Genomic DNA, 24648 nt, shown 5'->3' with positions numbered 1-24648 from the left:
TTGGATTGGAGACGATTTCTCACTGAAACATCTTCCTGTGGGTGTCTCTGGAGGAATTCTGGGGACAACACAACATTTATGTGTTAAATTTGCTCCATTTCCATCCCACCAAAAGCCCAGTGCTGCAGAGCGAGGTGGGGTTTGGGGGAAAATTTACAGGGACAGAGCTGTTTAATCTTTGTCATATTCACTGAATTTCCAGGTACATTTATTTTAAATTTTTGTTTAATCCTTTCCCACATTCACTGAATTTCTGGGTGAATTTATTTTTATTTTTGTTTAATCCTTTCCCCCATTCATTGAATTTCTAGGTACATTTATTTTTGGGTTTTTTTTTTTTGTTTAATCCTTTGCCATATTCACTGAATTTCTAGGTACATTTATTTTTATTTTTTATTAAATCCTTTCCCCCATTCATTGAATTTCTAGGTAAATTTATTTTTGGTTTTTTTTTTTGTTTTTTTTTTTTGTTTTTTTTTTTGTTTTGTTTAATCCTTTGCCCCATTCACGGAATTTCTGGGTGAATTTACCATCAAAAATCGAGTTTTCCACACCAGTGTACAAACAATTTCCGGGGAAAAGCCACGAAATGCCCCTGAACCCCCAGCCCCAGTTGTTCTCCTCATTTTTCAGACTTCCGTGCTCTGTTTCCACTTGGCCTCCCCTCTGCACAGGGTAATTAATTGGCGCCAATTAGCGCCAGGCACGAGCAAACACCCTAATGAGCTTTACCCAGGGTGGGAGTTGCTGGGTGGGAGCTGTCAGAGGCTCCCTGGGCTGCCTGGGCTCTGGAAAATGAGGGAATTTGGGGGAATTTTGGGGATTTTGGAGATTTTGGAGCTCCTTTTCTCAGCGACCGTCCCCAGTTTTTGCTCCCTGTTCAGTTCCTGTGCCCCCTGATCTCCCAAAAAATCACCTTAAGGAGGGAAATTCCAATTTCCCTGTGGGATTGGGAGGTGCAGCTGGAGCTCTGAGCGCAGTGTGTGGATTATTTATTTCATTGTTTGGGCTACAATGGGCTGTAAAAAGCCAGCCCAGGAGCGGCTCCTGAGCCTGAGCAGCAGAAGTCGGTGGAGTTCCTCTCTCTGCTGCTCCTTTTGGGCTCTTAATCCCCCAGGTGGGATCAGTAGAGCTGCACCCTCCGTCCTGCCTTGGCCACTGTGCTTCAAACACAGCAAAAAAATAAGATTTTTCCTCCTCCAGTGGGGCAGAATGGACAAAACCTCCCTAAACTGAAAATGAAAATAAAAAAATAAAATTGAAATAAAAAGGAAAGCTGCTGTTGGACAGATTTCCTGGGCAGCCTCAACCTTTGGTTTTTGTCGACAGAAGCAGATTAAACTCCATCCGCTGCTTGCACAGCCAGCCCCTGCCCTGGCATTAAAAAGGAGCAGTTTTTACGAAAATCACAGACACACAAATACCATGGGAACCCCTGCACAGCCACCTGAGAACAGCACGTTCAAATCAATCATTTCTTGTGCCCAGGATGTTCCTGTCCCCCCGTCCAGCCCTTCCACAAAACCTGATTTGATTTTACCATGTGGCAGGGCTGGGTTTTTCAGTCCCACCAAACACAGGTGGGCACTTTTAATGACATTTCCTGTCATTTCTCCCCTGCCATTCTCATTTCCAGGCACCAAAGCTGGAAGTTCTGCCCCTGCAGCCTCTGCTGGGGTCAGCTGTGACCTCTCCTGGCCCCCACTGTCACCTGAACCTTCTCCTCAAAGCATTTCACCACTCAGCAACCCGGGCAGAGCTTAATGTTTAATTCTGGGAGTTCATTCCCCCCTGAAACCCCTCCCTGCCTCCCTCAGCTGGGAATTTGGCATCAGAGAATTCCCAACAGAGAATTCCCAACAGAGAATTCCCAACAGAGAATTCCCTGCAGAGCCGCAGACCCCTCCGAGCAGGACGAGGTTCAGCACCCACTGAAATCCCAATTTCCACTCCAGCCCTGCTGCTTCCAGCCCCTTCCACCCAAAGCACTGCCCAGCCACCCAATTTATTCCATTTCCCCAGAGCTGCAGCCGTTCAAATCCGAGAGATCAGAATAATTGACGCAGCCAAACCTCCCCAGCAATAAATAAAACACTCAGGCTGCCGTGGGGCTTTGCCAGGGCTGCAGAAATTCTCAGGAGCCTGGGCTGCTTTTTTTTTCTGCCTCCATGCCAATAAAAGCAGCGGGCTGTGCTGTGCAGATGTAACATTTGTTTGCTCGGATTCGTGCTCTGATAAAGGGAGCACATGATGTGTGTGAGTCAGTGCAGCCCGTGAATCAGCAGCAGCAGCTCTGAATTCCCAACATTTCAGCCACACAGCAGCAGGAGGGGTCGGGGCAGCTGCAAACTCCCCCACGCCGAGCAAACGCCACAGCTTCCACATTTGGGGAGAGAAAAAAGCAGGGAAAAGGGGCAAATGTGCCAGCTGAGTGTTCGTTTCATCCGGGGCACTGAGTGCTCTCTGCCTGGCTCACACTGCAAGGAACCTGCAGCCAAAAAGGAGCAGAATTCCCCAAAGCTGGAGCTCCCAGGGCAGAGGTTTTGCCCTGCCAAAGGGAACATCCCTCATTTTTCTCCCAGTTCCCTTTCTGAAGCTCTCCCAGGGAGGTTGAGTGAAACTGAAGCAGGCAGAAGTGTCCCCAGGTGAAGCAGTCCCCATTTTTTTACATTCCAGAGCAGTTCTAAAGCAGCCCAGGTATTTTCAGGCAGTGCAAACCCCACTTTACCTGGGCCTGGAGCAGAGCGTGGCCAAGGTGAGCAATTAGGCAAGCTTCATTAAACCTCCCCAAAGGGGATGTTTGCTCCCATTATTCAAACACCCCATTTCCTCGTGAAGCAAGGGAACTGCTGCCCTGCTTATCAGCTTGGGTTTTTTTAAATTATATGCATCAAGTTATTCTTGATGGCCGCTCCTAATTACTCCTCAGGACATTGCTGATGTGACAAGGGAATCACACAGAGCACTGCCACTGCTGCCTCTGGGCAGACACTGGGACTGCTGGCCCTGAACCACAGGAATTGTGCAATATCCATTCCCTCACTGCTTTCCCAGCATGCCCCCACTGAATTTTGGGTGGATTTAAGGGTTTATTCTTGCACTTCCCCCTCAGGGCTCTGCCACCACTGGGGCTGTGACATTCCCACTGCAGTTTCCTCAGTTTGCCATTCTCACCAACACCCTGCTCCCTTTGGCTCTCCAGTTTGGATCAGAAATGCTTATTTTTACTGCCCACTACTCCAGTTCCACACACAGAGAAAGATCTGCTGGCCACAGGAAGAAACGTGCCTGCAGCACAGGAAATAAACTGATAAGAAAAAAAGAAAAAGAAAAAAAAAAAAGCGTAATGTGGTTCTCACTCTCCAAAATGCTTCTCTGTTTGATCAAGAAGCAAAGCAACACCAAATCTTACATTATAAAATACCATAAATTAATTCAATATTTAATCAGAGAGAAATCAAAGACTTTCGTGATTTTGCCAGGCCAAATCTGCTTTATTTACCACGCCACAACTCTAAACTTCACATCAGCTGGCAAAACAGGAAGGTCTTGAGGAAAAGCAGAGAAACCAACCCATTCTGAGATTCCAGATGGGCAAACTGCTGCGAGGGTCCTTGTGAAACAGCTGCACTGGTCCTGCTGTGACACAGAGCCCAGGAAAGGCTGGGAATGCTGAGCAGGGATGCAGGGAGCTGATCACGGAGCGTTTCCCCTGAGCAGGGATGCAGGGAGCTGATCATGGAGGATTTCCCCTGAGCAGGGATGCAGGGAGCTGATCACGGAGCGTTTCCTCTGAGCAGGGATGCAGGGAGCTGATCATGGAGGATTTCCCCTGAGCAGGGATGCAGGGAGCTGATCACGGAGCGTTTCCTCTGAGCAGGGATGCAGGGAGCTGATCATGGAGGATTTCCCCTGAGCAGGGATGCAGGGAGCTGATCACGGAGCGTTTCCCCTGAGCAGGGATGCAGGGAGCTGATCACGGAGCATTTCCCCTGAGCAGGGATGCAGGGAGCTGATCACAGAGCGTTTCCCCTGAGCAGGGATGCAGGGAGCTGATCATGGAGCATTTCCTCTGAGCAGGGATGCAGGGAGCTGATCATGGAGCGTTTCCCCTCAGCAGGGATGCAGGGAGCTGATCATGGAGCATTTCCTCTGAGCAGGGATGCAGGGAGCTGATCATGGAGGATTTCCCCTGAGCAGGGATGCAGGGAGCTGATCATGGAGCGTTTCCCCTGAGCAGGGATGCAGGGAGCTGATCATGGAGTGTTTCCCCTCAGCAGGGATGCAGGGAGCTGATCACGGAGCGTTTCCCCTCAGCAGGGATGCAGGGAGCTGATCATGGAGCATTTCCTCTGAGCAGGGATGCAGGGAGCTGATCACGGAGCATTTCCTCTGAGCAGCCCAGCTCAGGCTCACCTCACTTGACAATTGTTTCCTCTCCCTTGTAGACCACCACGTTCTGCTCTGTCTCGTGCACCTCCACCTTGTAGAGGAGGCCCTGGGGCAGCAGCTTCTGCAGGCTGTCCCAGATGAACACGGCGACGTTCTCCGTGGTGCTGGGGGGGAACAGCAGCAGGGTCAGAGCTGGACGGGCAGAGTGACACCACCAGCTGAGGCAGCTGCAGCCAGGATGGGCTGGGGGGACGCTGAGGGGCAGCTGAGGACACCTGGGCTGCTGGGGACTGTGGCACTGCCAGCAGTGGGGGTGGCATGGGTGGGATGGGCACGATGTGACCAGGGGCAGCAGGGCTGGGCACAGGGGTGCTCAGCACTCAGGTACAGGCTGCTGCTTCCCAGGAGCCCCCTGACCCACCTCACCACCTCGGAGAAGTAGGGCACGTCCTTGTCCAGGTTTTTGTGGTCCAGCGGCTCCATGATCGCTTCCTGCAGAGAGAGGACGGTGACATCCCTGTCCCTGCCTGGTCTGAGCCTCAGGTAACCACACAGAGCCAGGCAGCAGGACGGGGAAAGAGGAAAAGAGCCCCAAATCCAGCTGGGAGACCCCCAGCTGGAGACGTGGCACTGCCTCACATAACAGAGCTAAGGCGTTTAAGTCTTCAATTATTCCCTAATTTCTTTTTGATGCCCTGCCATCAGCAGCTCACCACGTCTCCGTGCTGGTACCAGACAAGCTCCAATCATTTCCCCCAGGGGATTAGGAGGAAAACTGGGCTGGTTTTACCTGCATGTATTCCTTCAGGTCTGTCAGGTTCATCACCATCCCCGAGACTGGGTCGATCTGCAGGGAAGCACAAGGGACATTGGTGGCCTGGCAACACAAATCAGGCAGGAGTGTCTGTGCTCAGCTCATCTGAGCCACAAGGAAATGATCTTCCCACTGTCACAGGGCTGCAGCTCCACTCCTGTGGTGTTCCCAAGGGCTTGGTACAGCCTGGAAACAATTCCAGCGGTCCCACTCTCTCCTAAAAGCTGACACCAGGCAGAAACAGCTCACTGGAAGAGTCTTCGAGCATGAAAAGAGCATTAAACAGCAAATCCTTGCTGTGAACAGGACAATGCCCATGGAAAACCTCTCTAGTGATGTGCACAGAGTTCCCAAAATACTCTGGGAAATCCAGGCATGGGGCCAGAACTGTGGGGACTGTGCCCCACTGAGGGACACAAACGATGCTGGCTGCACTCACCTCTCCACGCACGGTGACCACAACTGAAAAAAAAAGAAAAAATCAGGTCACTGTGATGCCCATGAACCCAAAACAGATCAGCTGCTGCTGGGACACACAACCCCTTCCCTGCCCACCCACAGGAGTGGGACTGCTTCTATAAAATAAGGAGGTGGTCCATAAAAACAATGACTCAGAGGCACAAAAATCCCTCCCCTGATGAACTAGCTCCTTAGCTGAGGTTTCAGGGTGCCAACAACACAGAGAGCCACTCCAGGAACTGGAGAGATCTAATTCTGTGTGCTCGGGGTGTACAAATGGGAGAACTCGTGAAAAAAAACCCATTCAAATAATGTTTACAGGCTGTTTAATTTGCATGCCTTTTGCTTAGAAAAATCCCCATTCCAATCACAATGACTCTGCAGAGTGTAAACAAGCAGATCTGATTCAAGAAGTGGCATTTGAAGATAAATATTTATTATCTATTGAGCTGAAAAATGGCAAATCCATGCAATGGTTCAACCCCCTGCTGCTGAAATTTCCTCCTAATTCTTAATAAAAACACAAACCCAGCCACTAAAAGCTGTCTCAGGCTGCTGAGAATGAGTGGCCCAGCCCTCGTGGGGGTTACCCCCACCCTGAGAGCAGCAGACTCCGTGAGCAAGGATGGAAATCAGCTTCCTACCTTTGTAGTTGTGGCCGTGGCCATTTGGGTTGTTGCACTTCCCAAACAGCTTCAGGTTCTCCTCATCACTCAGGGATTTACTGTGGGAAAGGCAGGCATGGATTTGTTCCAGATCTTCGTGGATTCCCTCAGCTCTGCTTTCCAGCTCTCCATCTCTTCCCTCTCCCACATTGAACCAGCCCAGGAGGCACAAACGCAGCCAGAGTGTCTGCTCCATGAAAAGATGCTGCTGGCAGCAGTGTGTCTTCCCTTGCTGTGGTTTTGTGTCTGCTTCACAGCATCTGCCTGACACCACTGCTGGATAAATGTTCAACATCTGGGCCCAAAGTCACCCAGGCCTGGAGCGAGCTGGGTTTATTGCTGATTAACAGAGCTTAGGGAGCCTCTCCAAGAAGCACAAAGGATTTCCCTCTGCGTTTTCCCTTTGAAGCTATCCAGGTCCTGCTCTGAGTGTTTCAGGTCAAGGCACATTTTGGGAGCATCACAGAACCCCAGGATCACTGAGGCTGGGACAGAACTGTGAGATCACGGAGTCCAAGCAGACCTGGAGCACCGAGTGCCACATCCAGCAGTTCCCTGGGCACCTCCAGGGATGGGGGCTCCCCGGGCAGCCCCTTCCAAGGCCTCACCCCGGTTTCCATGGAGAAATCCCTCCCGATCTGCCTAAACCTCCTCTGCCACAGCTCGTGCTTGTTTCCCCTTGTTTTATCTCTCCTAGCCCGGGAGAAGAGGCCGAGCCCTAAACCTCTTTTGGGGCAGTTTCAGGTTAAGGCACAGCTCAGTTTTGAGGGGAAAACCAGCGGGTCGGGGGGCGCGAGGCGATGCTCACAAAGCGAAAGCACCGCCGGCTCTGCGACAGCGCGGAACTGCGGGCGGGCACTGGATGGAGACGGGAAGGGGCTGGCCCGGGCCAGGACCGGGAAGAGAGCGGGCTCGGAGCCTGCCCCGGCTGCGCGGGGCCGCTCCGTGTGCGGGGCTCACCTGTGCGGGGCTCACCTGTGCGGGGTTCACCTATTTGGGGTTCACCTATTCAGGGTTTACCTATTCAGGGTTTACCTATTCGGGGTTCATCTGTTCGGGGCTCACCCGTTCGGGGTTCATCTGTTGGGGCTCACCTTTTCGGGGTTCACCTATTCAGGGTTTACCTGTTCGGGGTTCCCCTGTTCGGGGCTCACCTGTGCGGGGCCCTGTGCTCCAATCCCCCACCTTTTCGGGGCTCACCTTTTCGGGGCTCACATTTCGGGGCTCACCCGTTCGGGGCGCTCACCTGTGCAGGCGGTGGCAGGCGCTGAAGGTGACGGAGCGCGACAGCCGCGCCAGGCGGGCGGAGCGCGGCGACATCGCGGGGCCGGAGCGGGGCCGGAGCGGGGCCGGAGCGGGGCGGCTCCAGCCCGGCCCCGGGGGCGGCTCCAGCCTGGCCTCATCCCGGCCCCGGGGCGGCTCCAGCCCGCGGGATCCGCCCGCCGAGACGCGGGGATGCTCCGGCGCCGCCGTGTTCAGCTCCGGGGATGCTCCGGTCTCTCCGTGCCGGTGTCGGACCCGGGGATGCTCCTGTTTCTCCTCGTGTTCAGTCCCGGGATGCTCCATTTCCCCCGGGATGCTCTAGTTCCTCTTCGTGTTCAACCCCGAGGATGCTCCAATCCCCCCGGAGATTCTCCAATCCCCCCGGGATGCTCCAATCCCCCCGGGGATGCTCCAATCCCTCCATGTTCAGCTCCAGGATGCTCCAATCCCCCCGTGTTCGGCCCCGGGATGGTTATGGACATACCTGAAGGAGCGCACCCCGGCAATAACACCCATGGAGCTCAAGCAGAGGAACCCTTAAAGTGCGGCGATTTTCAGAAAGCTTTGGGAGGACGGGGAGAAGCAGGTTTTCTCAGCGCTGCAAGGCTCTGAGTGCACACTCCCTTCACTCCCGGGAATTCTGGCGATAACGGGGTGAACCCGTTTGTCGGGGTGGGAAAAGCCCGAGCCTCGGGGCAGGGTGTGGGCGAGAGGAGCAGGATCCGCAGGGGCTGCTCGGGTTGGGGAGCACAGCCTGTGTGCACGGGGGGAGCAGAGCTTTAAACAGGGCTTTAATCAGAGCTTTAAACAGAGCTTTAAACAGGGCTTTAAACAGGGCTTTAAACGGAGCTTTAAACAAAGCTTTAAACAGGGCTTTAAACAGGGCTTTAAACAGGGCTTTAAACGGAGCTTTAAACACGGCAGCTCTGGGCACACAGCGCGGCCTGGCTCTAATCCACACAAGGTGCCATCTGAGCCTCTGACTCCTTTTCGTTTCCCACCTCAACGAGAAACAAAAAGTATTAAAAGTATTAAAAAAGAGAACCGGTGGTGCCTGAACTCCGTGAAACATCTCAGCATCGTTCTGCTGCCCGTGCTGCTCCCCGCGGGGACAGGCTCCAGGGGCAGGAGGGGACAGCAGGTGACAGTGACCACAGGCTGCAGGGCAGGGCTGAACGGCAGGCACGGGAGCTGTTTGCCATCTAGTGGCTTCCACCAGCTCTGGCTGAGCCTCCTCTGCCCTCCCAGAGCAGCAGCCCTGAGGTAAAATCCTTTTTTCTTTTCCCAAGTCCTGTAAGGAAGGCGAAGGAAGCTCAGAGGAGGGAAAGCCCCAAGGGAAAAAGGGCTCCTTTATTATCAAGGAAACAATTCAAATAATTCTTCAGGCTTCTCACGATGAAGAAATACAACTAGAAGTCCTCACTGTACACCCACCCACCTACAGGCCAGAGTCCAGCAGCTGGAGAAGCCTGGGTGGAGGGGGCTGGAGTTTGTCCTGCTCTGCTCAACCCCAGGACACCAAGGCCACAGTGGAGCTCTCCGTGTTTCCTGCTGGTGTTTGCTCCTGGCTGAACTGGGAGGCAGGCAGGCACTGTGTCCTGCTCTGGAGATGTGTCCCCCACAAGACTCTGAGGGCAGGGAGAGAAAGGAACAACTCCCCAAGGTGTTATTAGAGGGCACTGCTATGGAACAGAAAAAAGCACAAGCACAGCTGCTGTGAGTGTCTGCACCTACCCCCTGGAGCCCACTGGAGGCAAGCTTGGTGCAAGGGGGGATTTACCCCCCTTCACTGGGCCCTCCTGTGGGTTTTACTCCTCTCTTCTGCTCTACATATTCCAGCCAAAGTCACAGCCCCGGGTGTTGATGTTCTCTTCCCCTCAGAGCACCAAAGGAAGGGGTTGATCACCTCAGTTTCCATTTTCTGCCTTGCAAGCCTCACCCTGGGCATCCTTTGTGAACTGCTGCTACAGCTGGTCTAGCAAGATAGTAAAAAAAATGCAGATAAAGGAGTGGGCTGTGGGAGCAAAGGGGCCTCTGCCTTCCTTGGCTGCATTTTGTTAGGAACACAGGAGGTCGCGGTGGAGAAAAAGCAGCTCCTTCATCCCAGACGTGATGGAAAGGTGGGAGGTGAAGGCAGCAGAGGTTCTTTCTGAGGCTGGCTGGGCCCTGAGTCCCAGGAGGTGCCCAGAGCTCCTCAGTGGGCAGTGAAGATGCCGTGGAACCCGTAAGGCATTGGCACCCCGACCTCTGCTCGCCCCAGTTCCCGGAAGGTCTCTGCATCCAGCACCAGAAGGAAAGCACTTCGGTTCTGCAGGAGGAGCAGAAAGGCAGAGTGAGTGTCCAGGCTGAACTTCTCTCCACTGTCTGCACACAAAGGCACAAAGCAAACCACGGAGACCAAAGCTGCAGGGCAGGAGCTCTGAGCCTCAGCTCCCACTCAGGACACGCCAACATGCTGGGGAAACTCCAGCCTGCACTGCCTGTGCTTGGCATGGCAGAGCCAGACACTCTGGGGAGCAAGAACTACCTGCCAGCTGGGCTTTGAGGTGTAAAAAGGGAATTAATGCCGTGTGACTTTGACAAACTACTGCCAGCAAGTTACCTCAGCAGGGGAGACCACCACAGACAAGATGACTCCGCTGTCCTCTGCCGTGGCGTTAGGCACTGGCACAAACACGGGCTCTGATGGGTAGGATCCCTCCTCCTGCCAAATCTAGCAAGCACAGGAACATATGGATGAGCTTCAGGGACATATGGATGAGTTTCATTGCATTAATACTTGTCTACTACAGTGAGCAGAGTTACAAGTGCTCCCCACAAAGGCACCTGGAAATACTCTGGGCTCCAAGGAACTTAAGAGTTTAACTTTTTGTTAACTTTTTATTAACTTTTTATTAACTTTTTATTAACTTTTTATTAACTTTTTTTCATTCCAGGAGTGTGCTGGTGCCATCCTCTCCTGTTTGGTGACTGTGCCACGTTCCCAAGGTGAGGATGAAATCTGGAATCTCATCCCAGCCCCATGTGGGCAAAGCCCTAAAACCCCCATTAAACATCACACCCTCAAATCCAGTTCAGGGGAAGGACTCGATGAGCTGATTTCACCTCACCTTGAAGTTCTTGGTGTCCACATCCACCTTGATCAGGGAATCTCCCAGCAGGTGCCCGAAGCCGCAGCCGTAGAAGTAGCGGTACCTCCTGCCATTGCACCGGGTGTAGTTGATCTGGGGGAACTCCAGGCCCCCAACTTTTTCAAAGCCCTCAGGGTGGAGATTTTCGTGTGTGCACCAGACCTGGGAGAAACGTGCAGAAGTGACAGCAGGGTTGGTTCAGCTCGGGCAGGGCAGGAGAGCTGGCTGGTGCCACCAACCACCAGAAAACCACAGGTGGTTGAAGCTCTGAGGCACAGGGCAGGAGCTGCTGCATAAATGCGTTTATGGTTTGACACAAACCTTGCCATCTGCGCCTTTCACAGCCTTTGCCTGGGTGTAAGGCAGTGGGTTCAGGTTTTTCCCCACGGGTGTGTCTGAATCCACGTCCAGAGGGAGAACAAAGCGGCGAGGGAAAGCTCTGGGGACGGAGGCATAAACCTGCCACAGAGACAGAAAGTGGTGGTGATGAGACAGGACAGACACTTCAGCCTAAATGCACTTCTGGGCAACAGTTCTGAAGTTTTAGACACCCCTGAATTCTTCTTCTTCTTTTCCTGATGTGTTTGACCAAGTTCTGGTAAGGTAAAGCACACAATGGAAAGAAGAAGTTCCTGCATGTTCCAGTAATTTACAGCAGAAACCAAAACCACACGAATTAAAAGGGTCAGCACTGCTGTCACAGTAATTAACGCTGAGCTGGGTATGCAAATCAGCCATTAAAAATCCATTATCTCCAAATCCAGCTGTGGGACAGACAGTGCACTGGGTTTTATTTAGGTAGAACAGGTTTATGTTGCTTTACATGACTCTGAGGAGAAGCAGGAGAGCGCTGTGCCTTCAGTGCCTGGAGCTCCCCTGCAGGATTCCCTCCTCCAAGCTCAGGTACCCGTGGATTCATGGTTGGAAGTCCAGGGGAGTGATGGTGGATTTACCTGGGGAGCAAAGTGCAGCCCCCAGCGTGGCAGACACTGAGCACATTGAGAGGAAAATTCCACCACTGCCACTAAAGCTCTGCTCAAACTAAATTCATCAAATTCCAATTTAAGTAAAACAGATAAGGACCCTATTTTGGTGTCTCTCAGCTACCTCAATCCACAAGTCACCAGTTCCGTTGTGAAACTTCACTTTAGTCACATGTTAATCCTGAAACCATGTTCTCAAAACTTTTCTGGTTCACGTAATCTGGCTGAGGAACTCCGCCAGACAAAGTAACTCTGCCCGGGGTTAGTGAGCCAGCAAATTTGGGGAAAGGAGACAGGCCATGCCCAGACACTCTTGAGGGTTTTGATGCAGTGAGGTTTGAGATTCTGTTCTGAAATGACTCCTCAAAGTGTGGGGGGTGTGAAGAGTGCTGGTGATGGCACTTGTCACTTGAAGGATGTGTCCAGTGCTGACACCAGGACACCTTCAGCACATCCAATTCCACCTGGGCTGTGCTCAGAGGAGGACAAAAAAGAAAAAAAAAGCTGGGATTAACACTCTGCTCTACTTGAATATGCTCAAAAAATGCTTGAAAGCCCCCAAAATAAATGCCAAGAGAAAGCAGAACCCGATGGGGCACAGCTGTGCTCCTTTCAGGTCGGAGCTGAGCTGGTTCTTGACAGCTCAGGACACAGACAGAGGAAGTTCAGCCCTGTCTGGACATGCAGCACTCTGGGTTTCCAACAAACACATCTGCAGGGTGAGAAACTGAAAGCACCCCCACTTTTCCCATATGTGATCTATGCAAAATAATGCCCCTCTCATGGCCTGAAATGGGGCTTTTCACAGAGCTGGGCATAATAAATAATTTATTTGAACGTGCTGTTGCGGGGTGTCTGTGGGGAACAGTGCAGGGTATTTGTGTTTCTGTGATTTTCATAAAAACTGCTCCTTTTCTAAATCATGTCTTAAGGAACAGGGTTCCTTTTTCCATTTAGAAATTACGCTACAACTTATTTTGCTTTAGAAATTACGCTACAACTTACTTTGCTTTAGAAATTACGCTACAACTTACTTTGCTTTAGAAATTACGCTACAACTTATTTTGCTTTAGAAATTACGCTACAACTTATTTTGCATGATTTCTTGGGGGGAAAATTGCATGACACAAGGATAAGGAAAATGAATGTCATTAAAACCAAGGCTTTAAAACAGAAATCAATTCTGCCAGGCTATGGAGCTCTGTATCACACACAGGCCTTGAAGAGTCCCAAGGGCACGCTCCACGGGGAGAGATTAAAAGGAGAGAAAGCACCAAGAGATGATGATTTCAGCTTTGACAGAGTTGCAGTGCTGTCCCCACGGCGCTCTCCATCCCACCAACCCGAGTCTGCTGCAGCAAGGCTCCTGTGGGGGAGCAGAGGCAGGGCTCTCACCTGGTCCAGCCCGTCCCCGCTCCTCCTGAGGTTCTGCAGCGTGTACAGGGCCAGGCTGGTGCCCTCGTCCTGGCAGCACAGGTCCAGCACCACGCAGCCCCGCTCCTCGAAGGCGTTGATGTGGTGGAAGGTGACGAAGGCGCTGGAGCACCAGGAGCCCGGCAGCACCTGCGGGGACAGGGCACGGCTGCAGCGCTCCGCACAGCCCCTGCCTCGCCTCCCCTTCCTCCTCCCTCCCATCACCATGGAATGACAGTCCTTTCGAAAGGACTTGCTCCTGAAAAGAAATTTGCGTTTCTTTCCTGAGGAGCATCAGGAAAGAAATGGAAATAATAAATATCTGCTGCTGTGGTGAACCTTTAATTGGTGCATGTGAGATGTTTTTACTTAATGACTAATGATGGTTGAGTTGTGTGGACACTGAGAGTCACGAGTTTTTGTTATTTATTCTTTTATTTTTTTTTCCCCCAGCCTTCTGATGGATCTTTAAAAGAAAATTTTAGTATAGTTTTAATATAACATTTTAATATAATATTCTATTATAATAGAATCAAATCTAATAGAATATAATATTTAATATGCTATAATATAATATATTATAATAATATAATAGACTATAATATACTATAATGCAATATAATGTAATATAATGTCATGTAATATGTCATATAATGTAATATAATGTAATATGTCATATAATATCATATCATATCATGTCATATAATATAATATAATGTAATGTAATATAGTGTCATGTAATATGTCATATAATGTAATATAATGTAATATAATGTCATATAATGTCATATAATGTCATATAATATAATATAATATAATATAATTAATATAATATAATATAATATAATATAATATAATATAATATAATATAATATAATATAATATAATATAGTATAATATAATATAATATAATATAATATATCAACCTTCTGAAACATGGAGTCAAAATTCTCATCTCTTCCCTCATCCTGAGACCCTCGAACACAACCCTGATCCCCCCCAGTGCAACCCCCTCATTCCTTGGGGGTTTGCCTCCTGTCCTTGTGTCACCACAAAGGGCTGTTTTAAGCCACTAAGGAGCAAAACTGGAAGAAAAAACCCCAAAATATCAAGCAGCCCCTTGCTGTGCATCTTTCCCAGCTCCTGACCTTTTTATACCCTGCAGTACCTGGGACCTGAAGGCCCCAAACTGCTTCTTTCTGCCTGTCCTTTTAGGGCTGGCAAAGAAATGAGTGCATAAAGAGGAAAATGCATGAAAAAAATCCCATTTTTAACCAATCCACACCCCTGCCTTGAAGTGTTTATTGCAGTAACTTCTGGATTGGTTCTTAAACTCCCCATGGCTGCTGTGTAGCACTTTTGGGAATGAAAGTTCCCAAAAAAATTAGGAAAAAAATTGGAAATTTGGAGCTAAAGTCCCAGATGAGCTGCTGCAGGGGCCGAGGACCCGCTCACCTCCCCAGTGTGCTTGTTCACCACGTGGAAGTAGGTGTTGTGCTGAGGCTCCCAGCTTATCCCATCAAAAATGGCCTTCCCGCGGAGCTTGGAGCTGATGATCTTCAACAGGTTCAGCCTCAGGGGCTGCTCGATGAAAATGATGTAGTTTTCTGTCATCCCTGGGGACAGAGGGAAGGAACATCACCCAAACATGGGGCAAGAAAACATCTCAAGGGCAGAGAGAGCTGGCCAGCCCTTTCTGCATCATTTTTCCCCCAAATCCCCCGAATTTGGGGTGGGCTCTTACCGAAGCTGTGGTAGTAGGACGGCTTTGCCCTGTCCCTGGGAGGGATGGAGCACAGCACTTTGGCTCCCTCCAACGTGTCCCCGTGGCCTGGCTCCTGTGGGGGGACCCTGATGATGTTGTAGCTGGATCCTGGAAAGGGGAGAAGGTGTTCAAGCCAAACTCGGGCTCTGCTCCTTGCTGTTCCCCAGGAATATTTAGAGCAAGCTCTCCTAAACTGGGCAGAAACCCAACAGGCTTTCTGAGGGTTTACCCACCAAGGATTTACCCACCAAAAGAAAAACAAAAAGAGGAAGCTTGACAGGAATAGAGGGATCTTCTCAGTCTGGGAGAATGCCAGCTCTGCCTGAAGTGCTCTGCTATAATAACAGGGGCAGGATGAAAACCAAGCTCACAGGAAATGAAAACTCTGAGCCTGAGTAATGCTCATTTAATAAATGTGAGCATATGAGCAGGAAAGGAGGGCACTGCTGGATGATAATGATCTAGAGCTTGGTATGTCCAGCTGAAAAAAGCATGTGGCACAGAGCTGGAGTTTGCTGAGGCCAAAAGGAAATGAAAGCAGCAAGAATGAAAAATGGTCAAAACGGGGAAAATGTGGAGCTGGCCTAAGGGATCACAATAAAGGAATAAAGGGCAGTGGCTGTTTGCAGAGGCCTCTGGAAAAGAAGGATTTCACACAGCTGACAGGGACTGATTGCTCTGATCCTCTGAACAGGATCCTATCAAGATGCTCAGAGTTCTGAGAAGAAGAAAAACATCCCACAAAATTCAGCTTTGCTGTAAGATAGCCAGGCGACCAGAATAAATTCCATCTTCCCTCCTGCAAACACCCTTATGGTGCTCATCAAAAGCCAATTTATTCTGAGTGAAAAACATGTGACTAATTGCTAAATTTCTCCAGATGAGGCTTCAACAGTGGAGGGGACTTTAAAAAATAATTCTTCTGTTTTTCAGCAAAGCTTGGGACAGCAAGAGGAGAATTTGCTGGATATTCACAGGCCAAAGTGAGAAGCATCTGAAACTAAATCCTGAGAGGAGCTTGATGGGACAGACTGACACTGCCATTTTGACTGAGGAACAGCAATTTCCAGGTCTCTTTGGGTGTTTCTTTAACAGCTGCCCCTTGAAGCAGCAGCAGGAGGTATCCTGCACACCCTGCCCCAAGAACCAGCCTGGCCATGCCCACCTTACCGTGCTTGCCGTAGGAATTGCCCATGTTGTAGGTTGTCCCATCAGACTCGTAGTGGGGATGAGCTGTGGCTCCATTCACTGCTATGAATTTGCTCCAGTCCACCTGCAAATGCCAGAGATTTTCAGTCAGTGCAGAGCTTCCCAAAGGGTCGGTTCTGTGGAAGGCTGAGGAAGAAGAGCAGATTTTATTTCATATTAATAAAGTGGGATCTGGACTCCAGCCTTCATTCTGCCTGCAGATCCTTGAAAAGAAGGATATTTCTCTGTCAGTAAAGCAGGAATAATAGCAGTAGACATTCCTTGGAAGACACAGGAATGTTCTTCCATAAAGATGCTCTTTATGGTACAAGTGCTGACACAGTGGGAATGTTGCCCATAATAAGCACAGATGTGTGAAGGGACAGTCACTGCCCCAAAAAATCACCAAGAGTTCTGTCACTGGAAGCTCAGAAAACCAGGTGCTATTGAGGCATCTCAAACTGGAGAGTTTAATTGTGAAATCATCCTTTCCATTTCTTCACTTAGCCAAAAAATAACAGTCTGCATCTAAAAAAATACTGCTTGAGGGGAATTCTTTTCATTTTATGACATGATGGTTCAACAGAGCTGAACCTGAAAATCCCCACGTGTCCTCTCATGGCTGCAGTCTGGTTTACAAACAGATCAGCTGGTAAATCAGCCAGGGCTGTGTGCATGGGCTGTGCTTGCATCCCGTTTATTCGTGCTTCACTACTGATCCTGCACACAGGGACTGCTGGAGTGGCTCCCTCAAGAGCTGAGGGATGCTCTGAGCTGGCATTTTTTGGTGTCAAACAGCCCAAACAGTAAATATTGACTTAGGAAAGGCAGAATCCTCCCTCAGCCCTTCTCACAGCTGTCCAGCCCAAATCCCCTCCAGGCAGGGGGGACACGTGGCTTGTGCTGTCCTGTCACAGGTCACCTTCTTCTGTCACATCCAGAGGATGCACAGGACACAGGGAAAAACTTCTCTGATGTTTTGGTCATTTCCTAGCAGGGGGGAGAAAATCAAGTGGCAGCTGAACCACCCCTTTGCCACAGAGGGTTTGATCAGGGGCAGCTTTGGAGTGTGCAAAGCTTGAGGTGTAAAAAGCAGATAGAGAGAATTGATATAAAAGCAAAGCACCAGGGAAAAGACAGATGTGAGATCAGCAAGGTTCACTTTTTCTTGCTCACAGAAAAAAAATGTTATTTCCTGTTCTGCTAAGAGGTGCAGACAAGCCCAGGCAAGCAGGGAGAGCAGAGGACTGACAGATGTGACTGTCAGGCAGTGACTGCACCTCCACCCCTGAGAGCTGCCCTGCTGCTGCACAGGGACTCGGCAGAGAGATGCTGCAGGCACAAATTCCTTTGGAAGTGGAATTCCCCTTGATCCATCAGGGTGTGGCTCTGCACCACCTGTACCCCAGCTCCCTTATCACACCTGCCCACACCTTCTCCTTCGTTTCCAGCGTCTCCGGATCCACCTTGTGCATGCAGATGTTCTCGCTGCTGACATAGTAATCCCCTTTGTACAGCACGTAGTTCACATTGCAGTTGTCACTGGGCTCTGAAACACAAATCCCGGCGTGGTGCACGGCTCTGTGCAGCTCATGTTGAATTATGGCGAGTTAGACGTGTAAACAAATAAACCCATTTGCAGTGACATTAATCCCTGTGAGATTGATTGGAAATATCTCGCTAATCTACAAAGGGAAACTGTCTGTGCAGGTGGAGCTGGGTTAAAAGGACAAGGGCAGGGATGGAAATCACTGCTGGAGCTGGGCAAAGGCAGCTGAGGGATGTGGAGAGGTCTGGAATGTCTTGAGGGGGGATTTGGAGGGGTGTCACCACGAGTGAAGGTGTGAGCACCTCGGGAAAGGAGAGGTGATGTGGGAGGAGGGGAGAGGAGAAAAGGAGGATGGTCACAGCATCAGCAACAAGCTGCAAACTTCAGCCCTGTGCTGGTTTTAGTGGGGAACACTTTGCTTGCATTTAAGCCTCTTTCTTCCCTGACGTATACACAGAATCCTGAAGGTCCTGGAACCTCCATTCCTGTGCAGCACCATCCCTCACCCTACTCAATAATCTCCTGCCCCTTAGCCCAGGAAGGGAGGGATTAGCCCACTTACCCTACAAGCTTAGCAAGGCAAGGTGTTTTAAGGGCAAAGCTGTGTCTCAGGTAGAACATCAGGGTGTAATGCTCATTATCAGCACTGCACAGGATATTCCCTCTGGGAAAGCTTTCTTTGGAAATTTGCAAAAAGATCTGGGATTGAGGGAGCTGAAGCGGCATTAAAACATCAAACTCTGCCTCCCCCAGCTGAGGCCGCCACCAATTTGCATAATTTTGGCATTTGGGCCATATTCTAAGAAAAACACGGGCTCACAGAAAGTCTGTCAGACTTCCTCACCCCTCCCTTTCCACCTAACCGCAAGTTCCTCCAAGAAAATCTCAGAAGCCTCTCAAGTTTTACAGTAGCTCTCTTACGTGGCGGCTCAAAGCGGGACAGGAAGCGCCCAAAGAGGCTCTTGCACGGGTCTGGCATGGCCAAGGTGCCAAACTCCGAGGCCACGATGCGGCTGTGCTGCCTGTTCCTCAGGTAGGAGCTGCTCTGCAGGAACCTGCTCCTGTAGGTCACCGTGCCGTGGGCCAGCTGGAACTGGTGCAGCAGGGCCATGCCATCAAACCAGTGGTTAAACCTTCCAGGAGAGAGAAAAAAGACATAAACAATTATGCATTATATGATGCTGTGTAGTACACTCTTTTAGGTTTACTGATGTTTGTAAAAGCTGATTCCCAGATCCCCTGAACTATTAGCTAGGCACAGCTTTGTCTGGGAAAACTCCTGAATCAAACAAAGCAAAGCAAAGCAAAGCAAAGCAAATCAAAACAAAACAAGTATATTCGCAGCTGTGGGATGTGATGATTGCAAAAGTTGTGTGTGAGGTATTCTGGGAAATAATCCATACAGATAAACCACCCACTTCTGCCCAGGGAACGGAGCCTGTGCTGTACAACACTATAAATTATTACTGCAAATTAGAGGACTTTAGCTCTCAGCTTCTTGCAGGATGTTATTGTCTGCAAACCAAGGGATTTGTGAGACTCCCAGAACACCTGATGGTCTGACTTTAGGAGGAGATCAGCCTTGGCCAGTTGCTGCCATCAGCTGAGTTATCAGTCACTAGAACAGCACATTCCAAGTGCAGTAAGTGCCTTCTGGGAATATCTTAATAAATTATTCTTAAAACTGGCTGGATTTGCTTCCAAAGCAGCTCACGCCACTTGGTGCAACCAACTCTCCAAATTCCTGCCCTGGATTTATTTCAGAGTGCTCAGGGATGGATTTTTGTTCAGGACAGAGGACAAAGCTGGGGATGTTTTATTCCCCATCACCACAGCCAGTGGGTGAGAGCCTCTCTGTGACTCAGCTTCTCCAGCCTGGGTGACTTCACCCTTCAGCTCCTCTTTGCAGAAAATGGGAGTTCCCAAACGAGGGAGCAACTGCTCTCAAAAGAGTGACATCGATATTTCTTCCTTCCTTTACGTAAAAAGAAACTAAAAGATGCTCTAAATAATAATGAGGGGGGTCCCCTTTGGGTTTAGGCAGAGTTCTGGCCAGAACCATTTAAAAATTAATTCATTTAAAGGAGACTTACTTGTCATTGCCAAACTCAAACTTGCCAGGGCCATTCCTCAGCAGATTGCCATTAATCCACTTGGGAATATGTCCTTTGATCTTGGCTGGGATGGGCTCGGGGGTCTCCTCCACGCTCTGCACTAAGGGGGAGATGCACGGCAGCCCCCGGGGTCTGTGGCGGAGGATTTGCTCCTTGGATGGGCTGGGCAGGTAATTCTTGAACCCTGCAAAGAGAGCAGGCAGAACAAAACGCAGGGAATTGAGATTTTCACCGCAATAAAGTGACAAATCTTGAGATTGGATGTCAGGGAGAAGAGCATTCAGCATCTGCAAGCAGCCGAGTTGTGGTGGATGCTCAAGGTAAAGCCACAAAACCCAACGTATCCACAGGGAGCTGTGGATTCTACTCTGCTCTAGTTAATCCACAAGAGACACTGGTTCTGCAGCCCAAAGGAGGTAACAGAATATAGGATGATAGAAAAGATGATGACTTTTCTTTTAATCAAATAAATGTGTATTTGGATTTAATTTCGAAATAATTAAGAGAATTAAAAAAAATAATTGCGATCCTAAAAACATGGAAGAACACCAGTGAAACTGAGCCAAAGCCCATTTACAGGATAAAACAGACTCACAAGTTTTATTTGGCAGGGGAATAAGCAGAGAAGGATAATTTCTGATAGAGCTTCTGGTTTGGCTGCAACCACTCCTTCTTGGAGAACAAAAGCCCCAGGAGAGCATGAAGTGATTGGAATGCTGTGAGCTCCCAGTGATGTCAGTGATTGGCTCCCACAGCCTGGTTTGCAAAGCCTCATCAACACAAGGATTGCTTTAGCAATCCATTTAGCTGCAGAGGTGGATTTAGCCGGGGGTGCCTCCCTGCCCAGGCTGGCACCTGCCCATCCTGCCCTCAGTGCAGCGCTCTGTGCTCTCCCCGAGACCACAGAACCAGCTGAGCACTGGGGTGGGCTGAAATACTGACCAAAAAGGGCAGAACTGCATCACCCCGGGCTGCTCACACACCGCACACTGACTGGAGTCCAGGCTGTCACTGAACTCACTCTGATTTTCTGTCCTTTCACCACCTCTGCTTCTGGCCTACATCCTTTAACCCAGGTGACCCAGTGTAGCTGCTGCCCAATTTCCCTCCTCTGAAACCCAACATCTCCAGGGGAAATCTGCTATTTCAGCCAGACTATCTGCAGAGGAGCTGAGCTGGCAGGCACAATTCTGCTGAGCCTGTTTCTCTACACAAAAACACCCACAGGTTGGGTGTTAGGATTGCAGGAAGATAAAATGCAAGATTCCAATGCAGCTCTCCAATCTGCCAATCCCCAAATCCTCCTTTAGGTCTCTGAAGTGTTTGCACAAATGCAGATGTGGATTGCAAAGATGCAAAATATGCATTAAAGAATGAGATGAACACATCCATAAGGAGATATTTTGAAAATTTTCTTTGCAAAGGTGCAAAATACACATTAAAGAATAAGAGGAACACATCCTTAAGGAGATATTTTGAAAATTTCGTTTGCAAAGGTGCAAAGTACATATTAAGGAATGAGATGAACACATCCATAAGGAGATATTTTGAAGATTTCGTTTGCAAAGGTGCAAAATACACATTAAAGAATGAGATGAACACACCCATAAGGAGATATTTTGAAGATTTCGTTTGCAAAGGTGCAAAATACACATTAAAGAATAAGAGGAACACATCCTTAAGGAGATATTTTGAAGATTTCGTTTGCAAAGGTGCAAAATAAGCATTAAAGAATGAGGAACACATCCGTAAGGAGATATTTTACATCCAAGCAGAAACAAAGCTGGCATGACCCAGGACAGCACTACATCGAAAGTTCCTGGAGAGCACTGTAAATGGAAGTTTTGGAAAGATACATTCCACAAAAGAGCTGGAAAAGACCTCCTGAGTCCACCCCTCCCAACTGCTGCCCCAGAAATTCTTATATAAGAACTCTGTCTTAAAAATTATGATGTCTACAGGCACTCATTCCCTCTTTGGATAACTGCTCCTTGTGCAGATGATCAGGAAAACGCTTTGAATTGACCAAAGGACATTGTCCTTGTTTTTCTGGCAGCTCTGGTGTGTGGTTTTGGTAGTTTTCCTTTCCTTGTGTTGTATTTAGGTGAAGAATCATATCACTTCCTAAGCTAAGTAAGCCAAGTTCTTTTTGTTTTTCCTGTCCTGTGATAACCATTCACGTGATCATCGCAGTAATCCTTGAAATCTGATCTAGTTAGAATTCATCTCCTTAGAATTCATTCCAAGGCAGCCCCTACCAACTGGAGTTCAATAGAACGGACAATAAACAACAAGAATATTTAAGGGAATGAATGCCCCAAACCCAGGCCAGAGAGGGAGAAAGAAGCACAGCAAGAGAATGGATTGGGTCTGGGTTTTTTTTCTGGGCATCAATCAAAAGAGCTGAAGATCCTGGCAGAAATTAGTGCAAAGTGGGAGCACGTCCCAAGACTCAGATGAGCCAAAATAGAAGCTTCCAGAAACAAGACAAGTCATTGCAGACAATTCAGAATAGCTAGGGGGAGGGAAGGCATGCAAGAAGAAAAACAAAAATCCTACATATCTTCCCAATTAAACAAAACCAGATCTGAGTAATTACTGCTAACTTTAACTGCACTTTGAATGCATTGAGGACACAGAACACAGAAAACCCAATGTTCCTGAATAATTTAAAAAATGCCATTTACAGCTTCAGGGGGAAGCTCAGTCATAAACAAAAACCTTTTTTAACATCCAGCTCCCCAAGAAGGGACCAATCGCTCTCTGAGGAAGGCAGAAGACAGACTGGTTTTTAATACTAAATGATGTGTAAATAAAATTACTCCTTCGGTTCTGACCACACTCTGAGATGGAAGAACTTGAATCCACAATTAAAACCCTACAGTCCCAGTGGGGCTCTGTGTGTGCTTGAACACCTGAAAATCAGAACAAGATCACAGAACCCTCATTACTTCACTGTACTTTCCATCCTACCTCAGACTTTTAAAAACAGGCTTAAGGTCTTTGGCATATCCAAGCAGAGGCAGTGCCAAACACGGAGCTGTAACTTTCCTCCAATCTTTTCTAAACATAGCAGGCGATCTGCAGAGTTATCCTGCGTGGCCCTTTGTTCAGCTCTGCACAGCGTGCCATGATTTCACTGACCACTGCCAGCCCAGCATTGATCACTTATTGATTGTTTATACGCAGAAATGGTGGGATGAAGGACCAGGCTCTTGGAGAGAAAGCTGCTGTGGGTGCAGCCACGATGAATCAGACATTAAATTGTACTCCAAGGGCAGTGTGTGGAACACGGGATCTGTAATGGTGGATGGCAGAGGCATGGGAGCCATTTGCTAACATTGGCATCACACGGGAGAGGGCAAAGCCATTTTGATTTTAATCTACAGGTTCAAAGCCAAGGCTCAGGAGCCATGTCTCGACTCACAGTCTAATTGTTTGGCTCAGAATGGCACCCAGAATTAAGGGCGAAATTTAGCAAATTGAATGCTCGTTGTATCCTTCAAGCAGGAAGAATGAGGCAAGAATTCTGTTTTCCCCGAGGATCATTCAAACTGGGAATAATCCTCTGGCACAGGCTGTGTCTCGTTCCATATCAAACACTGGCACAAGACGGAAGCAAAGCAGTTTTCCCCGACCCCAGCCCGAACCAGAGCTGTGGATTTGTGCCCTCCGCAGGGCTGGAGCCCTGAGCTCCCACTGGGATTTCCGAAGGGAAGGGGCAGCACTTGCCTTGCGAGTGCCGGGATGTGCTGGGCTCCTTGTTCCATGCAGCTGCTTGGTTCCCCATGGCCAGGGGCTCAGGCACCAACTTCCTCGCTAGCAGCCAGGGGAGCGAAGGAAAACAGAAAAGAAACGACAGAAAACACAGGGGAAAATATAAATGGAGAAAAACAGCAGGAATGCTCAAAGGAAGGAAAGGAGAAATGCGACAGTGAACTCCAGCACATGAAGTAGCTGCTGATTTCCCAGAAAAATTAGAGTTTACACTTTGGGCTCTTCTGGTGGCACAACAAGGCAGATTTGAGATTTTTTTTTCAGCTTTTTGGATGCCTCGCAAACAATGCTTTGAATTTAAAAGGCACAAAAACACCACTACCATCAAAAAGCAGAAATTCCTGTGAGGTCGGCCATGACTTTTATTGGTTCCCAATTTCTGAAAACGAGCGAACAAATAAACAAAACAAAACAAGGAAAGAAAAAACCCAAGCAAAAAGCAGCTCGAGCGGTGCAACGATGACACAAAGCGCAGGGTCGGGCTGTGACACAAAATCCTTTGGGGCAGTTCACCATTTGCACGTTCAGGTTAAAGCCTCGGCAGCGATGCGGCTCCAAAGAACCCTCTCCCTGCCCACTTCCAGCTGGCTCCCTCGCCCAGAGAATCTGCTGCGTGCTGCTTTTCCAGCTCCAGACCATCTGTATCGGCTGTAATCCTTGCCTCTGCCGTTTATCCATTCGGCAAATAACAGGCATTTTCTGCCATCTAACAAAGACTTCGGATCGCTCCCTTGCGAATTCCCGACAACAGGAATTGTCCTCCCGACCCGTGCCAGCAGCAGCAGCCCCTTCCCGAGCGGACGGGACGAAAGGGGTTGTTTTGAACGCGTTTTACCTGGAATGAATTGCATCAAAGAGCCGAGGAAATGCAGCAGGTGAGCGAGCAGGAGGCTGGCGGCGGACAGCAGGATTTTGGCGAGCATGTTCCGGCGGGCAGAAGGCACCGGCTCGGAGCGGAGGTAGCGCTGCCAGGGCAGCGAGCAGGGAGGCAGCGATGGTCGGCAGAGGTGAGCGCTGCCTCTCACCATCCTTTCACAATAAGAGCCGTGCCCGCACAGCGCCCTGCCCGCACAGAGCCCTGCCCGCACAGCGCCCTGCCCGCACAGACCCCGCACAGAGCCCGCACTGAGCCGTG

The 24648-nt window shown here is 49.4% G+C and overlaps 2 protein-coding genes across 21 annotated transcripts; both read right to left on the bottom strand.

The window, feature by feature from the left end:
- Positions 1 to 3464: 3464 nt before the first annotated feature.
- Positions 3465 to 7919, bottom strand: PTS (6-pyruvoyltetrahydropterin synthase). Of its 19 annotated transcripts, none has more exons than XM_064397959.1 (7): positions 7577 to 7919; positions 6310 to 6389; positions 5646 to 5668; positions 5183 to 5239; positions 4814 to 4884; positions 4417 to 4584; positions 3465 to 3952 (listed from the first exon to the last, which is right to left on the bottom strand). In XM_064397959.1, the coding sequence occupies exons 1-7, from the start codon at positions 7894 to 7896 to the stop codon at positions 3937 to 3939; spliced, it is 735 nt and encodes a 244-aa protein (XP_064254029.1). In that variant the 5' UTR covers positions 7897 to 7919; the 3' UTR covers positions 3465 to 3936. The 19 variants fall into 19 exon arrangements, with proteins under 19 accessions (XP_064254029.1, XP_064254035.1, XP_064254039.1 ...); XM_064397965.1 differs by having other exon boundaries at positions 3465 to 3752; positions 7577 to 7918; XM_064397969.1 differs by having other exon boundaries at positions 4417 to 4556; positions 7577 to 7911.
- A 987-nt stretch (positions 7920 to 8906) lies between these two features.
- Positions 8907 to 24629, bottom strand: BCO2 (beta-carotene oxygenase 2). Of its 2 annotated transcripts, XM_064397955.1 has the most exons (13): positions 24349 to 24629; positions 23469 to 23555; positions 19716 to 19920; positions 18544 to 18755; positions 17507 to 17622; positions 16056 to 16158; positions 14865 to 14993; positions 14576 to 14736; positions 13103 to 13270; positions 11046 to 11183; positions 10704 to 10886; positions 10196 to 10306; positions 8907 to 9901 (listed from the first exon to the last, which is right to left on the bottom strand). In XM_064397955.1, exons 1-13 carry the CDS (start codon positions 24539 to 24541, stop codon positions 9788 to 9790), a joined length of 1920 nt encoding a protein of 639 aa, XP_064254025.1. In that variant the 5' UTR covers positions 24542 to 24629; the 3' UTR covers positions 8907 to 9787. The 2 variants fall into 2 exon arrangements, with proteins under 2 accessions (XP_064254025.1, XP_064254026.1); XM_064397956.1 differs by lacking the exon at positions 23469 to 23555.
- Between the last annotated feature and the right edge of the window lie 19 nt (positions 24630 to 24648).

This window comes from Passer domesticus, chromosome 23 (assembly GCF_036417665.1).
Source record: "Passer domesticus isolate bPasDom1 chromosome 23, bPasDom1.hap1, whole genome shotgun sequence".
Classification (NCBI taxonomy): domain Eukaryota; kingdom Metazoa; phylum Chordata; class Aves; order Passeriformes; family Passeridae; genus Passer; species Passer domesticus.
Note: the sequence above shows the minus strand (reverse complement) of the source record. Positions and strands in the feature narration are given on the sequence as shown.

Excerpts from the sequence above, each read along its gene's own strand:
- PTS (XM_064397959.1), bottom strand. The coding sequence starts at position 7,896 with ATGGAGCATCCCGGGACTGAACACGAGGAGAAACAGGAGCATCCCCGG. Across the intron at positions 5,669-6,309 it reads CCACGGCCACAACTACAAAG|TTGTGGTCACCGTGCGTGGA; the intron begins GTAGGAAGCTGA and ends TTTTTTTTTCAG. Across the intron at positions 5,240-5,645 it reads TGGTCACCGTGCGTGGAGAG|ATCGACCCAGTCTCGGGGAT; the intron begins GTGAGTGCAGCC and ends GCTTCCCTGCAG.
- BCO2 (XM_064397955.1), bottom strand. The coding sequence starts at position 24,541 with ATGGTGAGAGGCAGCGCTCACCTCTGCCGACCATCGCTGCCTCCCTGC. Across the intron at positions 11,184-13,102 it reads GCGGGGACGGGCTGGACCAG|GTTTATGCCTCCGTCCCCAG; the intron begins GTGAGAGCCCTG and ends TCTCTGTGGCAG. Across the intron at positions 9,902-10,195 it reads TGGTGGTCTCCCCTGCTGAG|AACCGAAGTGCTTTCCTTCT; the intron begins GTAACTTGCTGG and ends CTCCTCCTGCAG.